Source organism: Dryobates pubescens, chromosome 17 (assembly GCF_014839835.1).
Source record: "Dryobates pubescens isolate bDryPub1 chromosome 17, bDryPub1.pri, whole genome shotgun sequence".
Lineage (NCBI taxonomy): Eukaryota > Metazoa > Chordata > Aves > Piciformes > Picidae > Dryobates > Dryobates pubescens.
Window position 1 is genome coordinate 15,773,490 of NC_071628.1, and position 22,782 is coordinate 15,796,271.

The 22,782-nt window shown below is 39.0% G+C and overlaps 1 protein-coding gene across 11 annotated transcripts in view; it reads left to right on the forward strand.

Annotated features, from left to right (window-relative positions):
* The window catches only part of TCF12 (transcription factor 12), a 170,835-nt gene extending 150,355 nt beyond the window's left edge, over positions 1–20,480 (forward strand). For 2 of the 11 annotated variants that reach the window (XM_054168944.1, XM_054168945.1), the window contains exons 15-22: positions 2,329–2,402; positions 3,316–3,387; positions 4,125–4,331; positions 11,177–11,291; positions 12,116–12,287; positions 13,557–13,789; positions 16,408–16,561; positions 18,116–20,479. In XM_054168944.1, coding sequence (XP_054024919.1) covers positions 2,329–2,402; positions 3,316–3,387; positions 4,125–4,331; positions 11,177–11,291; positions 12,116–12,287; positions 13,557–13,789; positions 16,408–16,550 — 1,016 coding nt within the window. In that variant the 3' untranslated portion in view covers positions 16,551–16,561; positions 18,116–20,479. Of the gene's footprint in view, positions 1–2,328; positions 2,403–3,315; positions 3,388–4,124; positions 4,332–11,176; positions 11,292–12,115; positions 12,288–13,556; positions 13,790–16,407; positions 16,562–18,115 lie in introns of all 11 variants that reach the window. The other 9 variants (XM_054168947.1, XM_054168946.1, XM_054168951.1 and 6 more) reach the window with 9 other exon arrangements.
* The last annotated feature ends 2,302 nt before the right edge of the window (positions 20,481–22,782 follow it).

Below are 22,782 nucleotides of genomic sequence, written 5' to 3' on the forward strand. Positions count from 1 at the left end.
ATAGCGTGTGAGCTTTTATTTAGGTTCTGGTTTTTATAAACATGCCCAGAGCTTAGGTTCTTGCATCGCTTTAATGGTAATGTATGTGTATGAGACATGTATATATGGATCTGAATGGTTGGATCCTTGGTATTTTGAAAATCCTCCCAGGATCTGAGGTATTCAGGAGGGTTCAGTCAGTTCTGAGGATGCAAAGCCAGCCCTCCACTGACTCCACTGTGTGCTTGAAAGGGGAGCCAGAGGATTAGTGTTGGGGAGACTCTGAGAGTAGGAACAGCGATTACCATCAATGACCCCTGTAAATCCCAACACTTGCCTGGCTTATTTGTTTTTTCATGCTGCTGTGTTGGTGCTGCACTAAAAGCTGCAGTTGTTAATTGCAGGGCTTGTGGTGCCAGGATGCTTTTTAACATAATTGGTGAGTTTCATGCGCAAACTCTTAGGAGGGGGAGCGGAATGAGGAAGGCAGGAAATCAGTGCCATCTGGCAGCCTGCGCAGACATGGGGATGGAGCGTGGCACTGCTCAGGAAGAGCACTGGCGTTACTAGAGGGGCGGTTAAAAACTGCAGCTTCCAGTTGGGCTGTTGGGGAGAAGGAGTTGAGCATTCCCTCCCCTCTTTTCTTTTTTGTTTTCTTCATGAGAAGTCCCACGCAGGGTTTTGTTCTGGCCTTACATTAAGGAAATGGTAGCTGTGTCCGTTAAAAAAAACACCCAAACTGATCAACACCCAGGTCTTGAGTCTGTTTGCTTTCTTTTCTTAATTGGTTGTCTTTCTGCTTAATATCCCACTGGTGCTTTAGTGTGGAAAATAGAACGCTAAGTCCTCATGATAGTGAGCTTTCATTAAAGCCTTGACTCTAAAAATGAAGTTTTGACCAGATAAAAATGTTAACATTGCACTGAGCCAAAATACTCTGAAGCTGTTTTCATTAATGTGTTGCAAAAATAAGTGGGGCTCAAAGCAGTATTCCTAAGGGTCAAGAATGACAGCCATGTGAAGGGAGACTACAGATCCAGACCTAGAGTAGCTGTGTGAGGTGAAAATTGGTAATTACAAACTTACTCAGTGATGTTGTTATATTTTAAAAGAATTCCAGCACAGTTATGGCAGCTCTGGGCTTCTACGAAATTGGAGGCGGTTGTTGTTTAGTTGGGTTTTTTTTAATTAGAAGGGAAATATTTAGGTATTTTAATAGCTGTGCAAGCTGTATTCTTTTTGTTAAATAAACCCCTTTCTGTAAAAGGTAACTACTTGCAGCTCTCTGAACAAAGGAACTGTAATGTTATTAAACCTTTTCCCAGTTTTCCAGACGTACAGCTCTGGCTGTTATTGAGAGAACAAGCCCACAGGCTCTTCCTTTAATGAGCTGCTTTGGATTGTATGTCCATAATTTATTAATGTAATTGCTTTATTATTACATTTATATGGCTGAAAGGAAGCTGTCTTTAATGGCCACAGAATTTCATGTAGCATCTTTATGAAAGATGCATTATTAGTTGGTGAGAAAAATACATGTTACATTACTACAGGCTTTGTTTTAAAAGTACTGCTTGCTTAGTTATAGCATTTCACATCTAATTATTTTTACATTTTACATGCTAATTAAGTGTATTTACGTTAGAATAGACTGGATATATGTTTGAATGTGCAGTATATAAGTAGTATGGATACAATTGCCAATTTGTTGTTCAGTCAATGATTCTGTAGCTGCCACTTTAGCTTAAATGCATTTGAAATAGAAAATGGCAGTAGCTTGGGTTTATTTTGACTCTTCTAAACTTGGAATGCATTATTATCTGAAATGGTAGAGTGTAGAACTAGACAAGGCTTTTAGATCTGGTTTAAAGTTTTCTGATTTAGCGGTGAGGTGTCATAAAAATAATTCTCCAGTTATCCTCAATTCAGTGTTTATTGGATTTCTTCAAACATTTTTGTGTATTTTAACGCCATTAAAGATACACCTGCGTACACTGAACATAATCTGTGGAAGAAACAGTTTTGGCAGTCATTTTATGGCAGCACTGGCAGAAGGCAGGTATTTCAGATACAGTGGAAGTGCTTGCATGTAGTCCATGTTTTTAAGTACTGAAGCACTTGGAAGATGTCACTGCTTTGTCATCGACAACGTGTCTAACCTTACAGGTGCCAGGATATTTTCAAAAGCCCTCAATAAGGCAAAATGAAGGAATTTGCCCTCTTTTGTATACCCATATGTTACCTTACCTTAATGTAGAATATGTTGATTTTAATTATGTTGAGAAATACTGCGTCTCTGCTTCCCACACGCTGCGTAAATCAGTGTGTTAACCCAGACGATTTTGACAGGTGCCAGTCAGTGGTCTAGGACTGGAGGACAAGCCCCCTCGTCTCCAAACTATGAAAACTCTCTACACTCCTTGGTAAGAATTGTTGAAAGCAACACAGTACTTTTTACGTAAGAGCTGAAGGCTTGGTTTTGTCTGAATCCTGCATATCATTAAAGGAAACAGTAGGATAGCATTACAAATGAATTCTTTGCTAACAAATGGCCTGTTCAGTCGAACAATATAAGACGTGCAGGGTGTGTCTTTCACCATCTGTTCGTTGGGCATCAGGCTTCTGTGCTGAGGACAGCTGGTGCTAAAGCGCTGTTATGAGCTTTTGGTACCTTTTCACAAATCCATAGCTAATTCTTATCTAAAGTTCAGTCTGGAGAAAAGATAAAGACTTCATGCTTTTGCATTTACTTGTCCTTCCCCCCTCTCTCCCTTAAATGGTAGTCTCTTGGGCTTGTTTTCATTACTTTGGCATTACATTTGTAATTATTATTTGTTATTGGGGAATGTTCACTTACTAATTAATGAAACATTTTACAGAAAAAAACACATGTGAACTAATCTCTACAGCATTATAAATTTTCTTCTTTTGAAGATTCATCAGAGGATTTAAGTTACTGACTTCTTAAATTTCTGATGCAGAATCAGGAAAGGAAGGGGAAAATTCTGAAGGAGGGTTTTGGTTATCTCTTGATATTTCTAGTTTCCACGGATGTAGTTTCTTTTTCTCTGTCTAACAAGAATAAAATTTTAAGCTAAAACAGTCTTCTCTTCTTCAGTATTTTTGCAATTAAATGTAATTGATGTGTATATCTTAAAGTCCTAACATAACTGCAGTGTTAAATATTAGCTTTTCTTACCTTGATACAATCAAATCTCTGTTGCATTAACTTGACTAACAATTTATTGCTGACATGCACATCAGCTGTTTCCTCACCTCTTTTTTGAATTAATCTTAACCTGTGCTTTGCTTCCTGTTCTGTCTTGACTTTGCCAGAAAAATCGAGTTGAACAGCAACTTCACGAGCATTTGCAAGATGCAATGTCCTTCTTAAAGGATGTCTGTGAGGTACTATTTCGCTTTAGATGGTGCCTTTCGTGTTTCAATTAATGCTTCCTTTGGATTCCCCATTAAAAACTTAAATTAGTGTAGCTATGACCAGTCTTTTGACACCAACATTTCTGCTATTCCAGTTTCTAGCGAGCTGCAGTGTCAGAACTGGTTTTGCTTTGGGCTTTTTTATTTGGTGTTGGTTTTGGTTTTGGTTTTTTTTGGCCTTTTTTTTAAAGGAAAGTTATTTTAAGACAGACTTTTGTGCAGTAACATACAGAACTTGCTTTTATTTCTGAAATACGTAATCTGCTAAAAGATCCATTTTAGAAAATTATCACTTAAAGTTTTGACCCTTTTTTTGGGGGGGGTCTCAAAAAGCTTCTGCCTCTCTGTAACTATTACTAATGTGGTGAGGCTGATTTTATGACCCTTCCCATCCTGTGTTAGTTTATTTTGTAGCAATTTCTTTTTTCTCGTTCATGCCATGAAATAGAAGATGAGTAGCATTAACCTTGTAATAAGCTTCACTTTAAAAGCTGCCACCTATTTGTGGAATGAATGCTGTTTCAAGCAAAATCTCTAGATACCTGTTCTTTTTCCTGTTTGTTTGTAGTGCTGGTAGGTGCTTTCAAAGTCTTTTGAAACCGCATTCCATCTTCAACCTTTAGTATCTTTGAGGTAGGAACTGTTAAGTTTTGGGTCTGCAGATGTACTCAGTAATGGCTGCCACTGCCCCTCTTACATCCCAACAGCAGTCTCGAATGGAGGATCGCTTGGACAGACTTGACGATGCTATTCATGTACTACGGAATCATGCTGTGGGGCCTTCAACAAGCCTATCAGGTGGCCATGGAGATATACACAGTTTATTGGGACCATCCCACAATGGGCCAATTGGAAGCCTGAACTCGACTTATGGAGCATCTAGCCTTGTAACAACCAGCAGACAAGCGTCAATGGTAATGCCCATTTTAAACGTGTATCTTCTTATGCAAAGCAATTACAGCTGATGCATTGAAATGATCATAAAGTCTAGTGAGTTAAAACTGCACTGCGAGGCTAGTATTTATCAGGAAGAAACTACTGGAGATTCTTGTGGGAGAAAATATGGCAGACAACTTGCACCTGTTATGGGTTTCCAATTAGAGGGCTGGGGTGGGGGTGGGCAGAAATGAGGGGGAGGAGAAAGATGGGAAAACTTAGACTTTGGCCTGGTCAGTGGCCCATAAAATCCTGCTGTGACCATATGCAGAAAGCTGAAACTTTCTGCTGAAAGCATTTCAGCTTATACATGCATTTTTTCCAGATGTGTAATAATTGGCAGAACAGTTTTCTCCTTGAAACGGTGAATAGAGAGATTGAATGGGAAAAGCAGTCAAGAAGGACTGAATTTCAAGTGTTCTGGTCTGGAAAAGCTGTTTATTGTAAACTGGAACTAGTCTTCAATAGCAGATGCTGGCAGAGGACTGGGAGGAAGCTGTTGGAATGTGGAACCATAGCGTGTGCAGGCTCAAAATTTAAACTTTTTCTTTTCTAAATTAAAAGGGAGTTTGAGCACAGCTGTAGAATAAGTAACAATGAAGAGGAAACAACTTTTAGATTAATCCCTAAGAAGAGTGAAATAATTCAATCCATCTATTTTAGTTTCTTTTAAAATCTGAACTCTTCTGAAAAAAATGGGGTCAGACTTTTCGCCGGTCAAAAATATGTTAAAAGCATTACCCAGTAAACAAAATCAATTTGTAGCATTGCTCACTTCCCTTTTTCTTCCTTTTCATTCCTTCCTTCTCAGAAATGCTTAAAGGAAAAAGAGCATTTTAAAACATGCTTATTTTAGTGGTGCCATGTGTTTGCATGTTTACAGCATAATTTTAAAGGCCAGTTACATGCTGTGAAATTCTCTGTTATAAAACAGATTCACAGCTGGATGCTGTGTGATCAAGGCAAAATTTCACCTATCATCAAAATAATTAGGTACCCCAATTGCTGAAGGGTTCGTATTCTATAAACCAGAATTAGTTCCAGGCTCTCCCGCTTGCACGTCACACATCCATTTATATTAATTTCAGAACCACTGCAGTAAACATCAAAAAGAATGGTAACTTGCTATAAGCTGTGTGTTTGGGGGCTTTTGGGGAGGGGGTACTTTCCAAACACACATCCAACTTCAGGTTTCTGTACACGTTCACGGTTACTTCTAGTATTGAAGTGCAGCATAAAATACTTTTTTCTTCCCTTAACACTGCCTCATGTTCAGTATTTAAAAGAACGCTATTATAGGGAAAATTCTACAATCCTCTGGGTTAGACTGAAATTGAGTCATACAAAAGAAAACATTCTTTTCCCTTGGTCTAAATAACATGAGTGTGAGTGACTGAAATTGCGGAACGTTTTGATGCTGCTAAGATACAGTCAAGTGCAGATAGTGTCAAAGTGTATATAAAAATCTCTGCTTCTCCTTCAACCTAAGTTACGGTAAGTATTTATCAACTTGCTTTTCATTAATATAGGTGATGGTGGGAAATTACTCCCCAAAATAAGTAAAGATTTCTTGGTCTACTATAGTTTAATGTAGTTGTGCAACTTAAATGTAACATAGATTTGTCATCTAGTGATTCAGCTGCGGTTTTGGTGGAAGGATGCTTGCTGCTCATTAGAAATAAACATAGATCAGGCAAAATACTTGCTTTTATATTTCATCCTCACTGGGCAAAACAAGCTTGTAGGTCAGTTTTGGCTTGAAGAGTGAGTCAGCTGAAGAATTTCTTGGATTAACCTTACGTTTTTTTACATCAGAGTAACTGGCTCCAATAGGAGGCATCCTTCTGTTCAAACATGTATATAAACCAATGGCCTTGCCCAGTCCCCAAGGAGTGCCCTTGACATCATCTGCAGTTGCAGGAACTCAGCATGACTTAGTATGGAGTCTTGAAATAGGTACAGAGCAGAGCTTGGCACGTATGAGTGAAGTGGAAACTGGTTTATTAGTGGTGATGGCATTTTGGTAGTACTCCTACGTATGAGGTAGCATTCTGAAAGTATTCAATTAATTTCAAACTGCACTTGCTTACCTTTTTTTTTTTTCCCTTGAAATAGTAAATGTTGGAGAGTGGAGAATTTGACACACAACCCAAACTATAAGATCTAGACTTTGTTCAGGCATTAAATACTTTAGTGGACTTCAAGAAAAATCATGTGTATTGGCTAAGATAGTGAGAAATGTCAGCATTTATAAGGGTGTTTACTTATTTTTGTTTAATGTGCTCAGAGTTATTTGGCCAAGTTTCTTCATTGGGGTTCAGCACTAAATGAAACTTCCTTGTCAAGGGAGGGGGATGTGGATCTTTATAGAAAACTTTTTTGTTCTTTAGGGAAAAAAAAATGTAATTTCCCTTGAAGATGATGATCTTGGCAGAAGGAGCTAGGAAATGAGTAATTTAACTCCTTGTTATGTAATTAGTGTAACCAGACATGGGTTTATTTTAACATTTGCTTAATTTTTGAGCCAGATTTATTTTAAAACTCTAGTTGACTTCATTTCCTGCTCGCTGTGAATGGCCTTGTTTTTCTTTTTAGCTGGGCTGACCATTAGACTTATTCAAATAGATTTTTAATATCTCCAACTCATCAAATATTTGCTAAGCGCCCTTTGAAGTTGATTTGTGCTTTATTTCATGTATTATTGAAAAGCGAAGAAGTAATACTCTTTTTGTTCTTATTCAAGCTGCTCTTTATTTGTCGTTGTAATATGATGGAGAAAGAACAGCCTGAATTGATTAAAAATAAATAAATAAAAGGCCTGGAAGCTCATTTGAGGATGAAACTGAATCCTTAAGTCACCGAGCTGCTTTTTTCCAGGTACAACAGGAATTTAAGAAAATGAGTGATCATCTTCTTTCTACCCTGTGTCTGCTGTAGTACAAAAGCACGAAATGGCAGTTTAAGCTGCTTTGGCAACACCAACCTCTGCCCTTGCTCAAAGCACTTTGTCAGAATTTCTCCACTGAGATTATGCTCCCAATGAACAGTTTTCAGCTGTCTGAAGTGTAAAGATCCTGGGTTTTAAAGCCCTTTTCATTGTCTTAATTATGCTCACCTTAGTTAAAATTAATGACCGTGGCCAAATTGAGTAGCTGGTATACTTTGAAAGTTGCATATAGTTTAAAATATGCTTAGGTAAGTCCTGTAGCAAATAGGAGAAAAGATAGAATTATTCCCCCTCTGGTTCTCAAAAGCTTTTATTGCCGAGTTCAAAATCAATAATCAAAGTGAAGCATGAGATGCAGAACCAAGCTAACAGGACAAAGGTTGTCTTTTCCCCACGTTCACTCTGTTCCCCAACGTGCAACAGTGTGTCATTAGTTGCCATGATTTTTCAAGGTTTTACTCGGTTGAAAAAAACAACTGTAGTCTTCTGGTTTCAGATTCCTAATGTTGTCAGTTGCAATCAACTGAAGTATATTCTGCACCCACTTTTTCTTTCAAAACTTAGGGTGTCTGCAGGTGGTTGTCCTTATGTGCAAGTCTGTCTTTAAATGAGTGAAAATAAATACAGTTCACCTGGGAAATTACAGCCACTTTGCCTTATATACCAGCCTCCTGTTTTTCTCAAGTTGTGACTTGACTGAGCTGTAAGATATTTCTTTTGCTGAGAATCCTGAATCTGGATTAGATTGTCATTGTATAAAGAAAATACACAAAGGTGAGCAATTTCAATGTTTTTAACAGATACAGTGTCGGTGCTGATTTGCTTCTCAGACTTCTCTAAAATACTTGGCCTGTGCAGCTGAGAAGCTGGGGGTTTTGCTGTGTGATGTGCATCCAGCCTTTCCATTTGTCTTCCATTTCGTGTGCCCGAGGAGTGGTTAGGGTTTACTTAAGAGGGATGATGAAAATAAGGCGAAATTAGCTCATGAAAGAATGAATTAACTGCACGTTTGTTTGCTTATAAAATGAAATGCTGCCAGTCACTCGGAGCGGGTCTGTGCCAGCGGAGCGGACCCGGTTGTTAAGGCGCTGCGGGGCCTCCCGGGGGAGGCGGCGGGGCGGGCCCAGCTGTATGCTAATATCCGGACCCGGTTCGCCGGCAGCGCCCGAGGAGCGTTTGCCTAGGGGAGGAAACGGATTACAAAGGAACTTGCGCGAACGTAGTTACGCTGAAACAGGCCAGACCGCGGCTGCCAGCCCCTGCCCCGGGCCGTGTTGCATCTACCAGCCCTCTGCGGCTGTGGCCCAAGCCCCGTTGCTGGGGGGGTGCGCTGGAGCCTCAGGAGAGCTCCAGGAGAAGCTGTGGAGCCACAGGCAGGTCCTAGGCCTTGGAGCTATACACGCACCACCCCAGCCACCCTTCGTGCTAGGAAATGATTTGACTGAGAATCGCTTGCAAATGACAGTAATAAAACATGTCGCAGGCTTGTTTGCTCCGGAGGCGTCGGAGCCCAGGGTACAAAAATGCCTTTCAGAAGCCTTAAAAGAAGCCCAAGGTTGTGCCCCACTGAGATCCAGATGGTGAGGATTCGAGGAAAAGAAAAACTCTTTTTTCTTAAACAAAACCACCAACAAAAAAACACCCAACCTTGGTGTTTAAGGTACTAAAGGTCCAATTTGATACCTTGAAGTTGGCACTGATAAGTTGTGCTTATAGGAAATGAAGCTCTTGGCCTTTGTGTGAGATAGAGTAATCTTTTTTGGTTTGGGGGTTTGCCTGCTTGGATTGTCAAGTATATCAGAGATCTTGCAGTCAATTTTGTAACACTTCTGTTAAGATTTCAGTGTAAATCCTGTTAATCTAAATTGTAGGCTTTGGCTATGTAAGCCTGTTCCAAAGGACTAGAACATGGACTTGAAATCAGTTTTTATTTCTAATCTATTTTCTGCCTTGCTCAGAACTGAGTTCCTAATCTATCAAGATTAGCTCTAGAGTTGAAAGTTGCCAGGGTTCTGGCAGCTGTTATGTTTGTACACAGCTTTAAGAAATTTTTGCCCTTTTGAAGTAGATTTTGGAACAAACCTGGCCCTGATGTGATTAATAGTGTGTAGCCTGAATAAAAGCACCCTCCTGCGTTCAGACTAAGCATGACCAGAAGAATAAAACAGAACACACAACCTGCAGGGCAGAATTAGAGAGAGACTCATTTTTGGAAGTTCAGTTTCGTGTCACTGTTGCAGAGTTTTTTGTCTTGGGGGCTTTAAAAAAACTCAGGCTCTGCTCCTTACTCACAGTGAATTCACAACACCCACAAAAGCCAAGGCAACTGGCAACTGGCATAGTAGGACTTCTCAAAAACAAAACCTATGACACGCAAAGGAAGAAAAAAAATACACTTTTAAGTAGCAACAGATACTCGACAGTATACAAGAGGAGACTTTTTTTGTGCAACAATACAAATAGCAGCCCAGAATGACCTGATATTAGTTGTGGGTTGTTGGGGTGGGTTCCCCCCCTTTCCTTTCCTGTGCTTAGCTTACATGAACGAGTGTATATTAAACAAAGGATAAACTTGCATAAGGGTATTTATCTCTCTCTGGCTAAAGCCCATACTAAGACATGAAAGGTAAAAGCTGCATTAATTACTCAAGAGGGATTCAAAGCTCAGCAGTTTACTAGGATTGAAGGATTTATTGAAAAACAGTGGTTCTCATGTGTAACTCTAGGCAATAAACCTATTTAATTAAAGGCTTAATCTTCTAGTTGACATGTTTGCTACTGTTCCAATAAAAAGCTTCATCTGTATCCAATTTTTGTAACTATACAAATGATAGTAGAATCCCTCATCTTTGTTCAGTTTTTAACTGTTTAATTGTATTATGTTGGTTGTATTATAAATATTTAAAGGACTCTGGTGTCTTTAGGAATCAAAACATTTAAATGGTCTGCATTCCATTTAAATGCAGGCAGTGTGTCTTTACCTCTTCCTCTTATAAACAAAAGAGTATCTGTCGTAGAGGTTTGCAGCGAGAACAGTTTTCTGTACTGAGCAGCAGCTTTTTAACAAACTTGTCTCTTCAGACAAGATGTCCACACTCACAGCTATCTTACGTAAGTATCATTAGTTCAAGTTTATGCAAAATCAGAATTTTTTTTAAGGCTCTTCATCTCAATACTTGCTGCTTAGACATCTACTGATGAATAACGGACGAGCAGGTTAGAAAATACTGAGAGAGGTGACAAGAATAGTTCAGATGCCTGGATTATTGGTTTTGTATTACAAGATTCTGTAATGGGACTAAATGAATTGAGTTGAAAGAAGGAAATGAGAGAGAATTATTAAAGGGAAAAAAAAAAGATATATTTTGATAACCAATCCAGTTCTTAATCCTCTTTCAGCAAACAAAATGAGATGCTGTGTATTTTATAAATATATATGTGTATCTGCATACATGAGTGTAGGGCAGCATGCACACCTTTCGTGTGGTGAAGATGATTATTCCCCATCATTTTCTTTCAAGGATCAAAATGTTACAGGTACTAGATTTGATAGTTTTAAGCAATTAAAGGTTAATCAAATCTTACACCCCTCGGGTATAAATCAAGGAGAAGATTCTGTAGTGTTCTGTGGGAAAATACTGGAGAAAGTCTGCTATGTTGCTGTGTTATTGCAAACAGGTGTTGGTCACTGCTTTGTGCAGCATGCTGTAATCAAGTGGTTTGGTGTAACAGCATCTTTTAGCTAAATCTTTCCATTACTGAGCCAGAACTTGTAACTCATGTCTTGAATCCAGCAAATACTTTCTCTTTTAAACTTCTACTTTGGGACTATTTCTTTGAATCGCATCTTTAATGGAAGTCTTTGTTTTGCTTTAGGTTGGGACTCACCGGGAAGAAAGCGTCAGCCTCAACAGCAACCATTCAGTTCTTCCCAGTACAGTTTCTGCTCAGACCACAGACCTAAATCACAAAACACAAGAAAGCTACCGAGGTAATACTGCAATGCTAAATGCTGAACAGGGTCTGCAATAATCCAGAGTCGATGAGGTTGTATATCTTGGTGAACTCACATCAGCATGGGGTATAGAGACATAGATAATGCTGAGGAATAAAAATTAATTATAAATCCTATAAATCACCACTGCTGGGGATTCCTGCAACAGTTTTGAGGGCTTCCCTGTGTCAGACTTGTCCCAGTCTATCTTCAGCAGCAGACTCTGCATTACAGCCACAGTCTCCTACCTTAAGGAGCTGTAATGCCATTTGCAGTGCTGCAGCTGTTTCTGAACCAGCTAGGAGGGCTGAGGCCAGATTTCAGTTTAGCTAATAAAGTCATTCCACACAGGTGTTTTCAGTTCCCTCAGTATTTAGCCTAAAAGAGTAAGCTATAGAAAACAGAAGTTGGCTTATTCATTAGCATACCTGCAGCATTTAGGGAGGCACATGTTGCGCATTTGGCCTAAACCCAAATCTTGATGTCACTGCAGTTCTGCACTTAAAATTTGTAGCCCAGACATGAAGTGCAAATTTCCTTCCTTCACTAAATGTCCTTTTGTCTTTAACAGTGTTTTTCTTAGATTAAGATGTTACTGATCAAGCTGCTTGATGAATTATGATCCCTTTAAAACACATGACACATGTCGAAATACAGCACTGTTACCAGGATTTCTCTTGTTTCTGTTGCCAGAGTGCAGTTCCTTATGTTGTGTTCCCAGGCTTCTGTGCGGCCCTGGCCTCCTATCAACAATATCTGCTTGAGAGTCTCTTAAATGTTTTGCTCCTGTGATACTCATACTGATCTCTGGTTGCTTACAGCATTGTCAGGTGGCTTACAGGGCCAGTCTGTGGCTATAGGTCCAACAGAAATCAAGTCTGAACATAAGGAGAAGGATGAAAATATACATGAACCTCCCTCATCAGATGACATGAAATCAGATGATGAGTCCTCCCAGAAGGATATCAAGGTCTCATCTAGAGGTCGAACCAGGTGGGTTACTGGTGTGATCTAGGGAATTTGTGCTTCATTACTGCTCTGCAGCATGTTGTCCTGAAGTTTCATAGCTTCAGTTCTAGGCTTCTACATTACCTCAGTGCCTATATTTGTAGGCAGCCAAGATAGATGAATAGTTTACAGTTTTGTATCATTTTGAACACAAGATAAATTTTTTTATGGGGAAACCACCTGAGAAGTCTTCACTCCCTTAAGCCAGTGCCTTGCCTAGTATCTGCTGGTACATATGAAGTAGTAAAAGATTGAGAGGGCCTTGCCCAGCATAGAGGATGGAATGACATTAGAAATTTGCAGTGCTTTGTGCCTGCACCAAGGTTGAGCTGCTCAGTGTGCACCAGTAGTGATGGAGAGCAGCAGCCTGATAACTCACAGTCTGGGGTGAATATGGCAGAAAAGCATTCCTTTTAAACATGCCCTCCCCTCCCAATCCACGGATAGGAAAACTGGAGGCAGCACTGGGTAAAGCTTCTATAGCTGTAGGACAGGCCTGACCCAAGTGCTGAAATTTGAGATAACAGAAAACAGCCAGAACTTTGTGAGCACAGGCAGTGGAGGCAATACCTTCACATGTGTCTAGAAGCATTTTAGTGTGTGCAGTAAAGCAGAGGGCTCTCACAGTTTTAGAGTGAATTGGACAGTCCCATTTTTTGAAGTAATACAAGAATTCTAAATGCAACTGTTTAGCTCTACCCTGGGTATTAGGGAAAAAAAAGACGTTCTAAAATTGTGCAGCAAGGTTTTTAACAAAAAAACTTTCTTAATAAGCACATTAAATTGGAAATTTTATTGAGCACCTCTTCTATAAGGTGATATATTGAAAAATATATATCAAGTTATTTTTGCAAATTATTTGCTGTTCACCTGACAAGATGGCAGAATTATCTCTTGGCTATTTGAACAGCTGTCAGTACTTGACTGAAGTGGTGCTTTGGGGACATCAGCCCTTTTCCTAGAGGAAGGTATCTGTACCTTTATCTGCAGATAAAAGATATCTGCAGAAAATCTTCTGTGAATATTCTTCGGGCAGAAACTATTTAAGGTTCATTTTTAGAAAAGGCAAAAATGGCAGGAATTACCTTCAACAAGTAAGCAATGGTATATAACACTTTCTTATTTAACTAATTATACTTGAATATGAAGTAGATTAAGTGGGAAGTTTTAACTTCATCAGCTCAATTTTCGACCAGCAGCAGGATCACTTCTTTGAAACACCAGTGATATTTCAGTACACTTTTTTTCTTGCAGCAGTACTAATGAAGATGAGGATTTAAACCCAGAGCAGAAAATAGAAAGAGAAAAGGAGAGGAGAATGGCAAATAATGCTAGAGAACGTTTGCGTGTGCGAGACATTAATGAGGCATTTAAAGAACTTGGCCGTATGTGTCAGCTTCATCTGAAGAGCGAAAAACCACAGACGAAACTGCTTATTCTTCACCAGGCTGTAGCCGTCATCCTCAGTCTAGAGCAGCAAGTGAGAGGTCAGTAGCTTGTCGTCGTGCTGTGGCAGTCTGCGTGGTAGCTTTGTTCAGAGAGTCGTGTCAGGCTGCTCTTGAAATCTGCACACCTAGAAGCACAAGTTACTGGAATAATGTTTGCTGTTCCGTAACAAGTCGAAGTTCTTTGGAAAAGCTAAGAATTGAGTATTTCCTTAAAAGAAGGGGGTGGGAGAGTAGGTGCCTTTGAGCTGCTTTTTTTTCTTTTTGCCTTCTGTTAATTAGCCATCTCTTCATCTGTATTTTCAAGATAAACTTGTAGTCCAAATATTGATACATCTTGATTACATTTGTAAAAAGCACTTATTTAGTAGTACAAAAGTTTTAGCAAGAAGAGAATTATTTGAAGGTGAACCTCACAGTGAAATTAACTTTGGTTTGCACATGAATCTTATACCAGGGTGAAGAGAGAAACCGTACTTCTGCTTCAACTGAACCAGGGCTAGGCTTCCATGTGTTTGTGACATTGAAAGTGGCAAAGTGGATAACTTAACACAAATTCACATAGTCTGTAGTAAGGATAAGGTGCTGGGTTTTCAGGCAGAGTTTTCCCGACCCAGTTCACACTGTCTCTAGTCAGAGGTCTTCCAAGGCATGTAGAGCAACTAGCTCCTCTGCAAATCGGACACCAGTCGTTGCCATGGTAAATCTTACTTTACCATGTCCGAGACTCGGATCTTGAAAGTTGGTTTGGTCTGAAAATGTTTGCCATAGTGTAGAAGATTGAATATTATGAAGTCAGAACAACATTAATCAAACTTCTTTTTAAAAAAAAAAAAAGTTTAAAGGCTGCTTACTCTCACAGATTCTATAATCCACTGAAAGCAATTTGTGAACGTTAATTAAATGACTTTTGGGGTTTTTTGGTTGCTTCCAGACCTTATATCTCAGGTAGAAATCTTTTCATAAATGTACTTAAACTGGACCTACTCTATGGACAGTGTAAAGTGAGAGCTTCTTGTTATTCACATTTACATCTCACCTTTGCGCTCTGTGCAGTTGAGGAAGCCTATCACAAGCACACCCCTGCCTCTTGTGAGAGGCTGTGTTCCCCTTTTTCTCTCACCTGCCTTTCTTTGCACCTGTTCCTGAAAGTGACTGACTGGAGCCTTGTGTGGCACCCGCTGCATTATATAATTGCATAAACAATTTCCTCTTTGCTGGTAATGAAGCTTCTCATTTTGTGATTGGTGCTATTCAAAAGGGAACATTTCAGATTTTAAGCTCTAACTGTAGGCTAGCATTTTTATCTCCGTTTCCTAAATCACTGTAAATTAACTTCCTTTCAAAGTTTCCACATAATTAAATCTTCTTTAAAACTTCAAGGCAAGCCACATTTAAACAAAGAAAACTGTGATTAAGAAAAGTTAGCAGTTTTTTTTCCCCCAATAGTCTCTCTGGGAGTGCTCATCCTTAGGAAATGGAGTAGGAGGCTGTTGATAATGACTTGAGAGAAAGCAGAATTAGCAAGTCTGTCCAAAATTGCCTGTCAAATGAGCTTGATTCTACTTCTTGTAAAATGCACAGGGTCAGTGAACTGCAATTTCTAGAAGGGTGCCTGTGCAGTCCAGAAGGGCTTGTGCTGTCTGTTCAGTTTTGGCAGTCTCTTCAACAACAGCTAAAGTTGTATTTCTGATCTCAAACTGCAAAGCAGAATTCTCTGACAGCTAGGAAAATATCTTGAAATGTTGATTAAGTTCAACATGTGCTGGTAGAATACATTACACACTTTTTGTGTGTCTTTTTGGCCATTACAATTTACATCTTTCATCTTTCAATTCATGAGAAGCCATTTTGAAGAACAGAAAAGCTGACATAAAAAGCTGTCATTATTTGAAAACTAGATCTGAATCTACATCTATTGAAGCTAATTGAGGAAATGGAAAAATACTGATGGAAATACCTTGATAGCTAGTCCACAATTGCCTGTTATGAAGTACTGACTTCAATGTGATGAGAGGAAAAATGTTTTGAAAAGTCCTGCTCTTTGTGGCTTGCATGAGGTGTTGGGTGATAGGTTGGACTTGATGATATCTGAGGTCTTTTCCAACCTTATTGATTCTATGATGATATTCCTTCAATTGAAGTGTGACGGGCACAAGGTGATTTCACAGACTTGGGGGTATGAAGAGAATTATTGACAGAACATTCTACTTCCCTTGTTCTAATAGCAGGCCAATAACTTCAGAAGAAGAAAGCAGCAGTAATGTTACTGAAAATAGCATGATGTCAGTAAGGTTGGTATGACTTCAAGATGCCAACAAACGAGAGAAATCTCTCTTACTGCATTGCAAACTACAGACAGTTATCATTTCACACTTTAGCAACTTCTGCTGACAAGGAAAGTACTTTTCAGAAGTTTTTTGAAGGTGTATGTAGGCAGTTAGTAATGTTTCTGGGGTTTTGTTTACAATGCCAGCTAGGAGATGCTTGGCAGGATTTCTGGTAGTGCTTCTCTGCCGTTTTAGGCACCTGCATTTTAACACAGGGACAGAAGCAGCTAGAAGAGGGAGGCTGTGTAGCTGTTTTTTACTATGGTGCTTTATGTATCAATATTCCCCTTGGTATCAGCGCATGGGGTCATAATCATTTTTCTATTACAGAACGAAACCTAAACCCTAAAGCAGCCTGCCTTAAGAGAAGGGAAGAAGAAAAAGTTTCTGCCGTATCGGCAGAGCCACCAACACCACACCCAGGAAGCCATCCTGGCCTGAGTGAAACTACCAACCCTATGGGTCATATGTGAACACCAGCCAGGTATGTCTCGTTTCCTCTTACTGGCTCAAATTTGGGAGATCTAGATGTATTTGTTCTTAGCTACTGAGCTGCCACTAGCACTATACTTCTGCTCCTCTCTTGGAGTATAAGCAAAAGCATGCTGAATTGTGTAGTTTGACAGTTTAAAAAAATTAAGAAATTGTCATTAAAGTCTCTTCATTTCCATGTGTTGTTGCCTGTGGCTACATCTCTTGGCTCAGGTGGCCTTCTTGGCATGGCATCAGAGGAATAGACAACAGCTTGCTAGATAAGCCAAGTACAATAGAGATTAATTATACATCTTCAGATGATCTAAATATCTCACTGTTTTGTTTGAAAATCCATCTATTGTTTCCCAGTGCTGATAGAAACACTTGAAGAGACTTCTTATCTCAGAGTTTTGCTGTCTGGCTTTAAAGACAGGCATTCTAACTTGAATCACTTGCCAACAGAGATTGCTAACTGTCTAAAGTCACAATCTGTATTAGTGAAGATAGTTGAGATTTTAGAAATCATGTTTTCAGCTTTGCAAGATAAATCAGAATTTCCAAAAGCCCCGTGCAGTCCAAAACACAGTAGTTCATTTAGAACACGCTGATGGGGAGGCCTTGCAAAAGTATTGCTCTTTTGAGTTTATTGCATGGTTTTGGTTGGGTCGATTTTTTTCAATAATTGGGGAAAACTTGATTTGGAGAAGAAAAAATTCTGAGTATTCTGTGTCTTTTAAAATGGTAAAACTATTACCACTTTCAGAAGACTTGAGAAATTGGGTTTAATGCCCTTATTTTTAGCACATTTTCTGTTTAGGGAGGGGGTTTGTAGTTGTGTACCTAGACAGTTTGGCTTCTCTTTCAGCTTACGGTGAAGGCCTATGGAAGTTTATTATTCTCTGGTGTTCCTTCAAAAGCAGCAAAATGACACTTAAACCAAATCTTACTTGAGTCAGTACTGTTCCCCATACCTTACAGGCACCTTCCTCCATCGTTAATGAAATGCTGTTTCTTTTTACAAAAACAAGATGTTTGCATTTATTCCATATCAGAGCAATAGGCTCATTCTGAACTGCCAGATCGTTTTTGATTTAGAGCAGACTTTATCGGCCGTTCTTGCTCTATTAATACAATGCTTTCTGAAGCTTACTATGTCTTTGCTTTTTTACTAGAAGCACCTTTGTAAGATGATCCAAAAAGGCTGTGCAGTCTCGTGGTTTATGGCAATGTGTACCTGCAACAGTTGTGATTGAACTGGGGACTGTCTCCTGCTTATTTCAGCAAACAAAGTCAAATATAAATCAGAGGTCTGAGATTTGCAGATTGTTCTTTCTCCCATATCCAAAGAGTCCAAACAGAATGTTCCTGAGAGCAAACTGTTCAATGTATCATACTCAATATTTGGGGAGGAGGATTTCAAGACCTCTCAATGTGATTTTCTTTTGCACTTAACTGACTGAAAAAAACAGTAAGATACCATTCAAAATAGTTCTCTAGTGTCGATATTATAGTACTTACCAATTCTTTTCCTAATACTCCTTTCTTCTCCCAAATTTCTTTCTAGAATTCCAGAATTATTGGTAGGATACACAGAAGGTGACCTTTCTTCACAAGGACACAGACAACTAACATTATATGAAGACACAAACCTGACAGGAGAAAACACTTGAAGCAAGAAACCCAAATGCAATCTCATGATCAAAGCTACTGGTCAACACCTGCATCAGGAGTGAAAATACAAGATCTTCAGATAGAATTTCAGCCCTTGAAGTACTCTGAACATATCATTCTGTTGCAAGCAGTGTGTCGCTTCTGCACAATCAGAGACTGTTGTGATCTCTCCACTCATTGTGGAAGTTGCCTTGTGCCTAAACTGAATTGACAAATGCATTGTAACTACAAATTTTATTTATTGTTATGGAACTGTAAAGGTCTACATATAAAGGGAAAAGTTAACATGTTAAAAGCTGATAAAATTTCAGCTGAATGCCAGCATTTAGTAAAGCTGTTCACATTCAGAGAACAAAGCAGTGACAACCATAGACCCGTAGCATTCCCAGCATACCTTTTAGTGTCTTAAAAAAGGAAGGGAAAAGTCTTTTGTTGTCCTTTCCTCTCCTTTTGCCATATGACTAGTGTTTTCCATGCAGTAGGGAACTATTCCTTGGTATAGCTTTTTTTTATGTTATTTTTGGTCTCTGGTAATCTGTGGTTATGGTCATAGTTACCCTTCCATACTGAGCTCCATGCTTCAAGCCAGTAAGAGGCCTCATCAGAGTCGCAGGCAGGAGCAATACTGTGACCATAACATTTCTTGGATTTAAAAAGTGATTTTTATTTTCCCTCAGACTTTCCTCTTATTTTTTTTCTTCTTTCTTTTTTTTTTTCCTAATTATAAACAAAACCTTTTTAGGCTTCTAGGCTTCATAGTAAAGCTTGTAACGTGAAGTGTAAATTGGGTGGGGAGAATCTACTTTGTTAGAGTTGCTTTGTTTTCCGAGCAGTAAGTACTACATATAGTACATGTAAAGTGTTAGCTGTACGTAAGCACAAAATGCATTATAATACAAAGGAGGTTTGTTTTTTTTTTTTTTCAGGCTGTAATTTTGGTGAATAGCAAAATCCTAAATTCACCATGGCAGGTAGTGTTGTGATAAAGCCACCAGTAAGGTGGGCTTACTTAATGGAATATAAGAGCAATGGTCGCCAATTTTTCCTTACTGTATACATTAATTATCTTGTCACTTTTGTGTGGCTTGTCAGTGGAGAAAATAAAATAGTGTGAATCAAATGGAAACAAATGACCCCCTCCCAAGCCATATTAGCATTAAACCTTTAAATGTTTCTCCATCAGAACAGTGTCCATAAGTATTCCTTTTTTTCACAGATGTGTTGAAATGGTTAAATCCCTTTGAACTTCCATGGAAACTGTCTTCCACTGCAATGACCATGGGAGAAAATTTTCTAAGCCAAGGTTGTCTGAGCTATTGTTTATATAGTGCATCTTTCATCACTGGCAATTGGTTCACACAGAAAACAGGAACAAAACAATAGTTTCTATGAAGTCATTTAATTTGAAAGAACAAAGGATGGATTGTTAAAATAAACTAATGAATTTAAGCTGATGTTTTGGATGGTTCCTAACAAAACAGTTTGTGGAATTAGTGGACTCATTTCTATTACTTTAATTTGCATATATCATCAAATAACACCTGATTATATCTGTGGCCTTGTTCTTCATTTCAGTGTTTATCAGCTAAACGAATTTGTTGCTTATGACGTGTGAAAGTGATCACGTGCCACTGCCTGGCCTTTTTCCTTCTAAGCTTGTTGTCTTTTTGGCTATATTAGACTTTGCAGTATGCCCAGAAGCTTTCCTTCATAAAATAGAAAGAAAAAAACATTTGGCTTATTTTTCACTGTAGCTAGTCTTTTATACAATAATCTTGTAAGAAAATTTCTTGAATTCTAAATATTACTCTTTCTAGATTTTTGAAATCGAAAAAGTTTTCAGTAAAAAGTTTCTTACTTTATTTTACTATATTAGGTAGTAAAAATGTAGGGTTATTTACCATAACCTGTTCATTAATATCAGAAATTTACAATAGCATTGTAAGACCATAGTAGGGTTCTAGCATACCGTGTAGTACCTATGGAGTATTGTAAGAGCTAATTGTCCGAGATGAATTGCTTCTCATCTTGTTCTCCAGTTTCCATTGTTGGTTTATTGCAGATTTGTACCCTGTGTCAAATTTCAAGGTATTGCTGATAAACCTTTCCAACCAGCAGCAAGAAGTTCAAAAAAATTTCTGTCAATGTAACAGAAAACACTATGTATATAACATTTATGTAGCAATAAATGTGCCATCTTTTTTTAACATGGTAAATTAGTGAGTTTTTAAAATTTCTCTCTCCCCATAGGTAACGTGTCCCTTGAATAACACCAGCAAAAACAGCTTTCACCTCTACCTGAATAAAACCTAAATGCCTTCTCCAAGGTACACCATAAGTCTCAGGCACAAGAAGTGTCCTTGCTACTCCCTGTGAAGCCAATATAGAAATGCCCAGCGAGCTGAGGAGGAGCAGTACCTAGCTTGCATTTACTGATGCACAGGAAGGGGAATTGCACAGGCAAATAGGAAGCCTGGAGCAGAAGCTGATGCCATAGGCATCAGCCATCTTCTACGTCTTTGTTCCCTTACTTTGTCCTTAAGATAGGTCCATTTTGTGCACTGAAGTTCAGTGCTGAGTTACTTCTGAATTGATTAATGCATCTATGTAGGTTTTATGAAAATGAGAAGGGGAGGGGGGAACCAACCCTGTAGCTTAAGCTTGAAATTAGTATTTCCACATTTTCTACAGTTTCTCCCTCTGTGAGTGCAAACAAAAGAAAATGGAAGTGTGCAGTGTCTAAGGCATAGTTCTCTGTCCCACTTGAATGGGGGAGCCCAGAACTGGGCACCAATACTCCAGTGTAGCCTCACCAGGGCAGAGTATAAGGAGAGAAGCACATCCCTTGACCTGCTGGCTGCATTTTCCAAACAAGGCTCTAAACTCATCTGTAGAATGAGCTGTCTGAGGAGTGGGGTATTGCTTGGCATTTTATTTCCCAGCACCCACAAATGAATGGAGATGAACAGTATCAGAAGCATTAGCTTATTACAGAAGCAGAATTAATCACTAGCCCTAGTTTGCATGTTTGTTGGAAAGACACCAAATAGCCAGTTGTTTACTGCATAGCCAGATTAGGTGCTCCAGACTGCTCCCAAATTATTTTCTCTGACTGCTGAAATAACCTTTCAAAATCAGATGAGTTCTTCAGGACATTTGTGGGCTTGATATTTAATGCATCAGCCTTATTCACTCAGGCTAGAACCTGATGCTTTGGAACAAAAAATCCCCATCCCTGAATACAGAAAACTTGCTCTACAGGAGATAAGTCTCCTGTATATAAATACAAAAAATTTTTGGATCATGTTTCAAATTGACAGCAGAGCGGTCAGATGACACCTATAAAAGCTGAAAGAGGGTACCAGGATTTTCTTTTAAAGGTGACAAAGAAAAGGAAGTCTTGCAGATAGACTTCCAGTTCTGTTTGTACAGTACCTAGCAGGAGAGAGCTGTATGCTATGAAGGCAACAACGCTAATGTATCTGATTATGAATATATCAGCAGAAGTACATTAATTCCTAGCACTACCTGACTAATTAAGTTAAATGCACACAATGTTGGTTTTAAGTTGAGGGGCCCTTTTAAAAGGGTAACATTTAATTAAATGTCCATTTAATTTGTTTACATGACTAATAGCTGAAACTGTAATTAAACATAAAGCTCTTTAGATGTCCATCCCTTTCCTAGCATGCAAGAATAGTAAATGTGATCATCATAAAATCCAAGAGGGCAAGAATGCTAAAAAGTGCTAAAAGCCTATAGAATTTGAAGGTAGCAACTCAATATAAATTAGTGCCTGTCATTATCTGTAGCCAGCTGGTCATCATTATCCAGTTATATAGAAGTATAACAAATGTGTCAATAAAGATCTCATTAAGGTTTTTTGGATATAAATACAGATTCTGCATTTACAGGTGTTTCAGGGGTATCTGGGAAGAGTGTGGGTGAAACCAAAAATGACATGTGTCTGTTGAGCTTCACTTTTGCCGGTGTGGCTATTTTGCATATCCAGAATAACTGATGAAAAATAGCCAGAACCATACACTGGTTTACTTTGCTATTACTAGAACTGTTGCCTTTTCAACTGGAAGGCTACCTACAAACTGAGCTGTCTGTACCTGCTTTTGCAGATCTTCCTGAACTTTTTTCCTCCTTTGTCTCTTCCCAGCACCACCTCACCCCCACTTTCTGTTGCATGGGATATGGTCTCCAGATTGTACCCATTATAAGCCGGCTTAAAACTTTTCATTTCCAGATACATGCTTCTGCTAAATAACTGATGGAATGATTCATGTGGTGCAGGTTTACTACTCTAGTGTGAAGAGCAATGGTGAAATTCAACAATGGTCGGTCCCTTCCAACATCCACAGAATAATACCTCCCTTACCTATGCCACTTCTTGCCTGGCCCCTTGCCCATTTTTGAGGTTCTGTCACTTCAGGCTTACAGTTGTAGGCTCTGTCTTCTCTTCCCTGCCGTCCTGATGCATGCTGGCTTCCATTCCTTCCAGGCCGTGTTGGGGCTGCCTCATCTAGGTAATGCAGCAGCTGACTCTTCTTT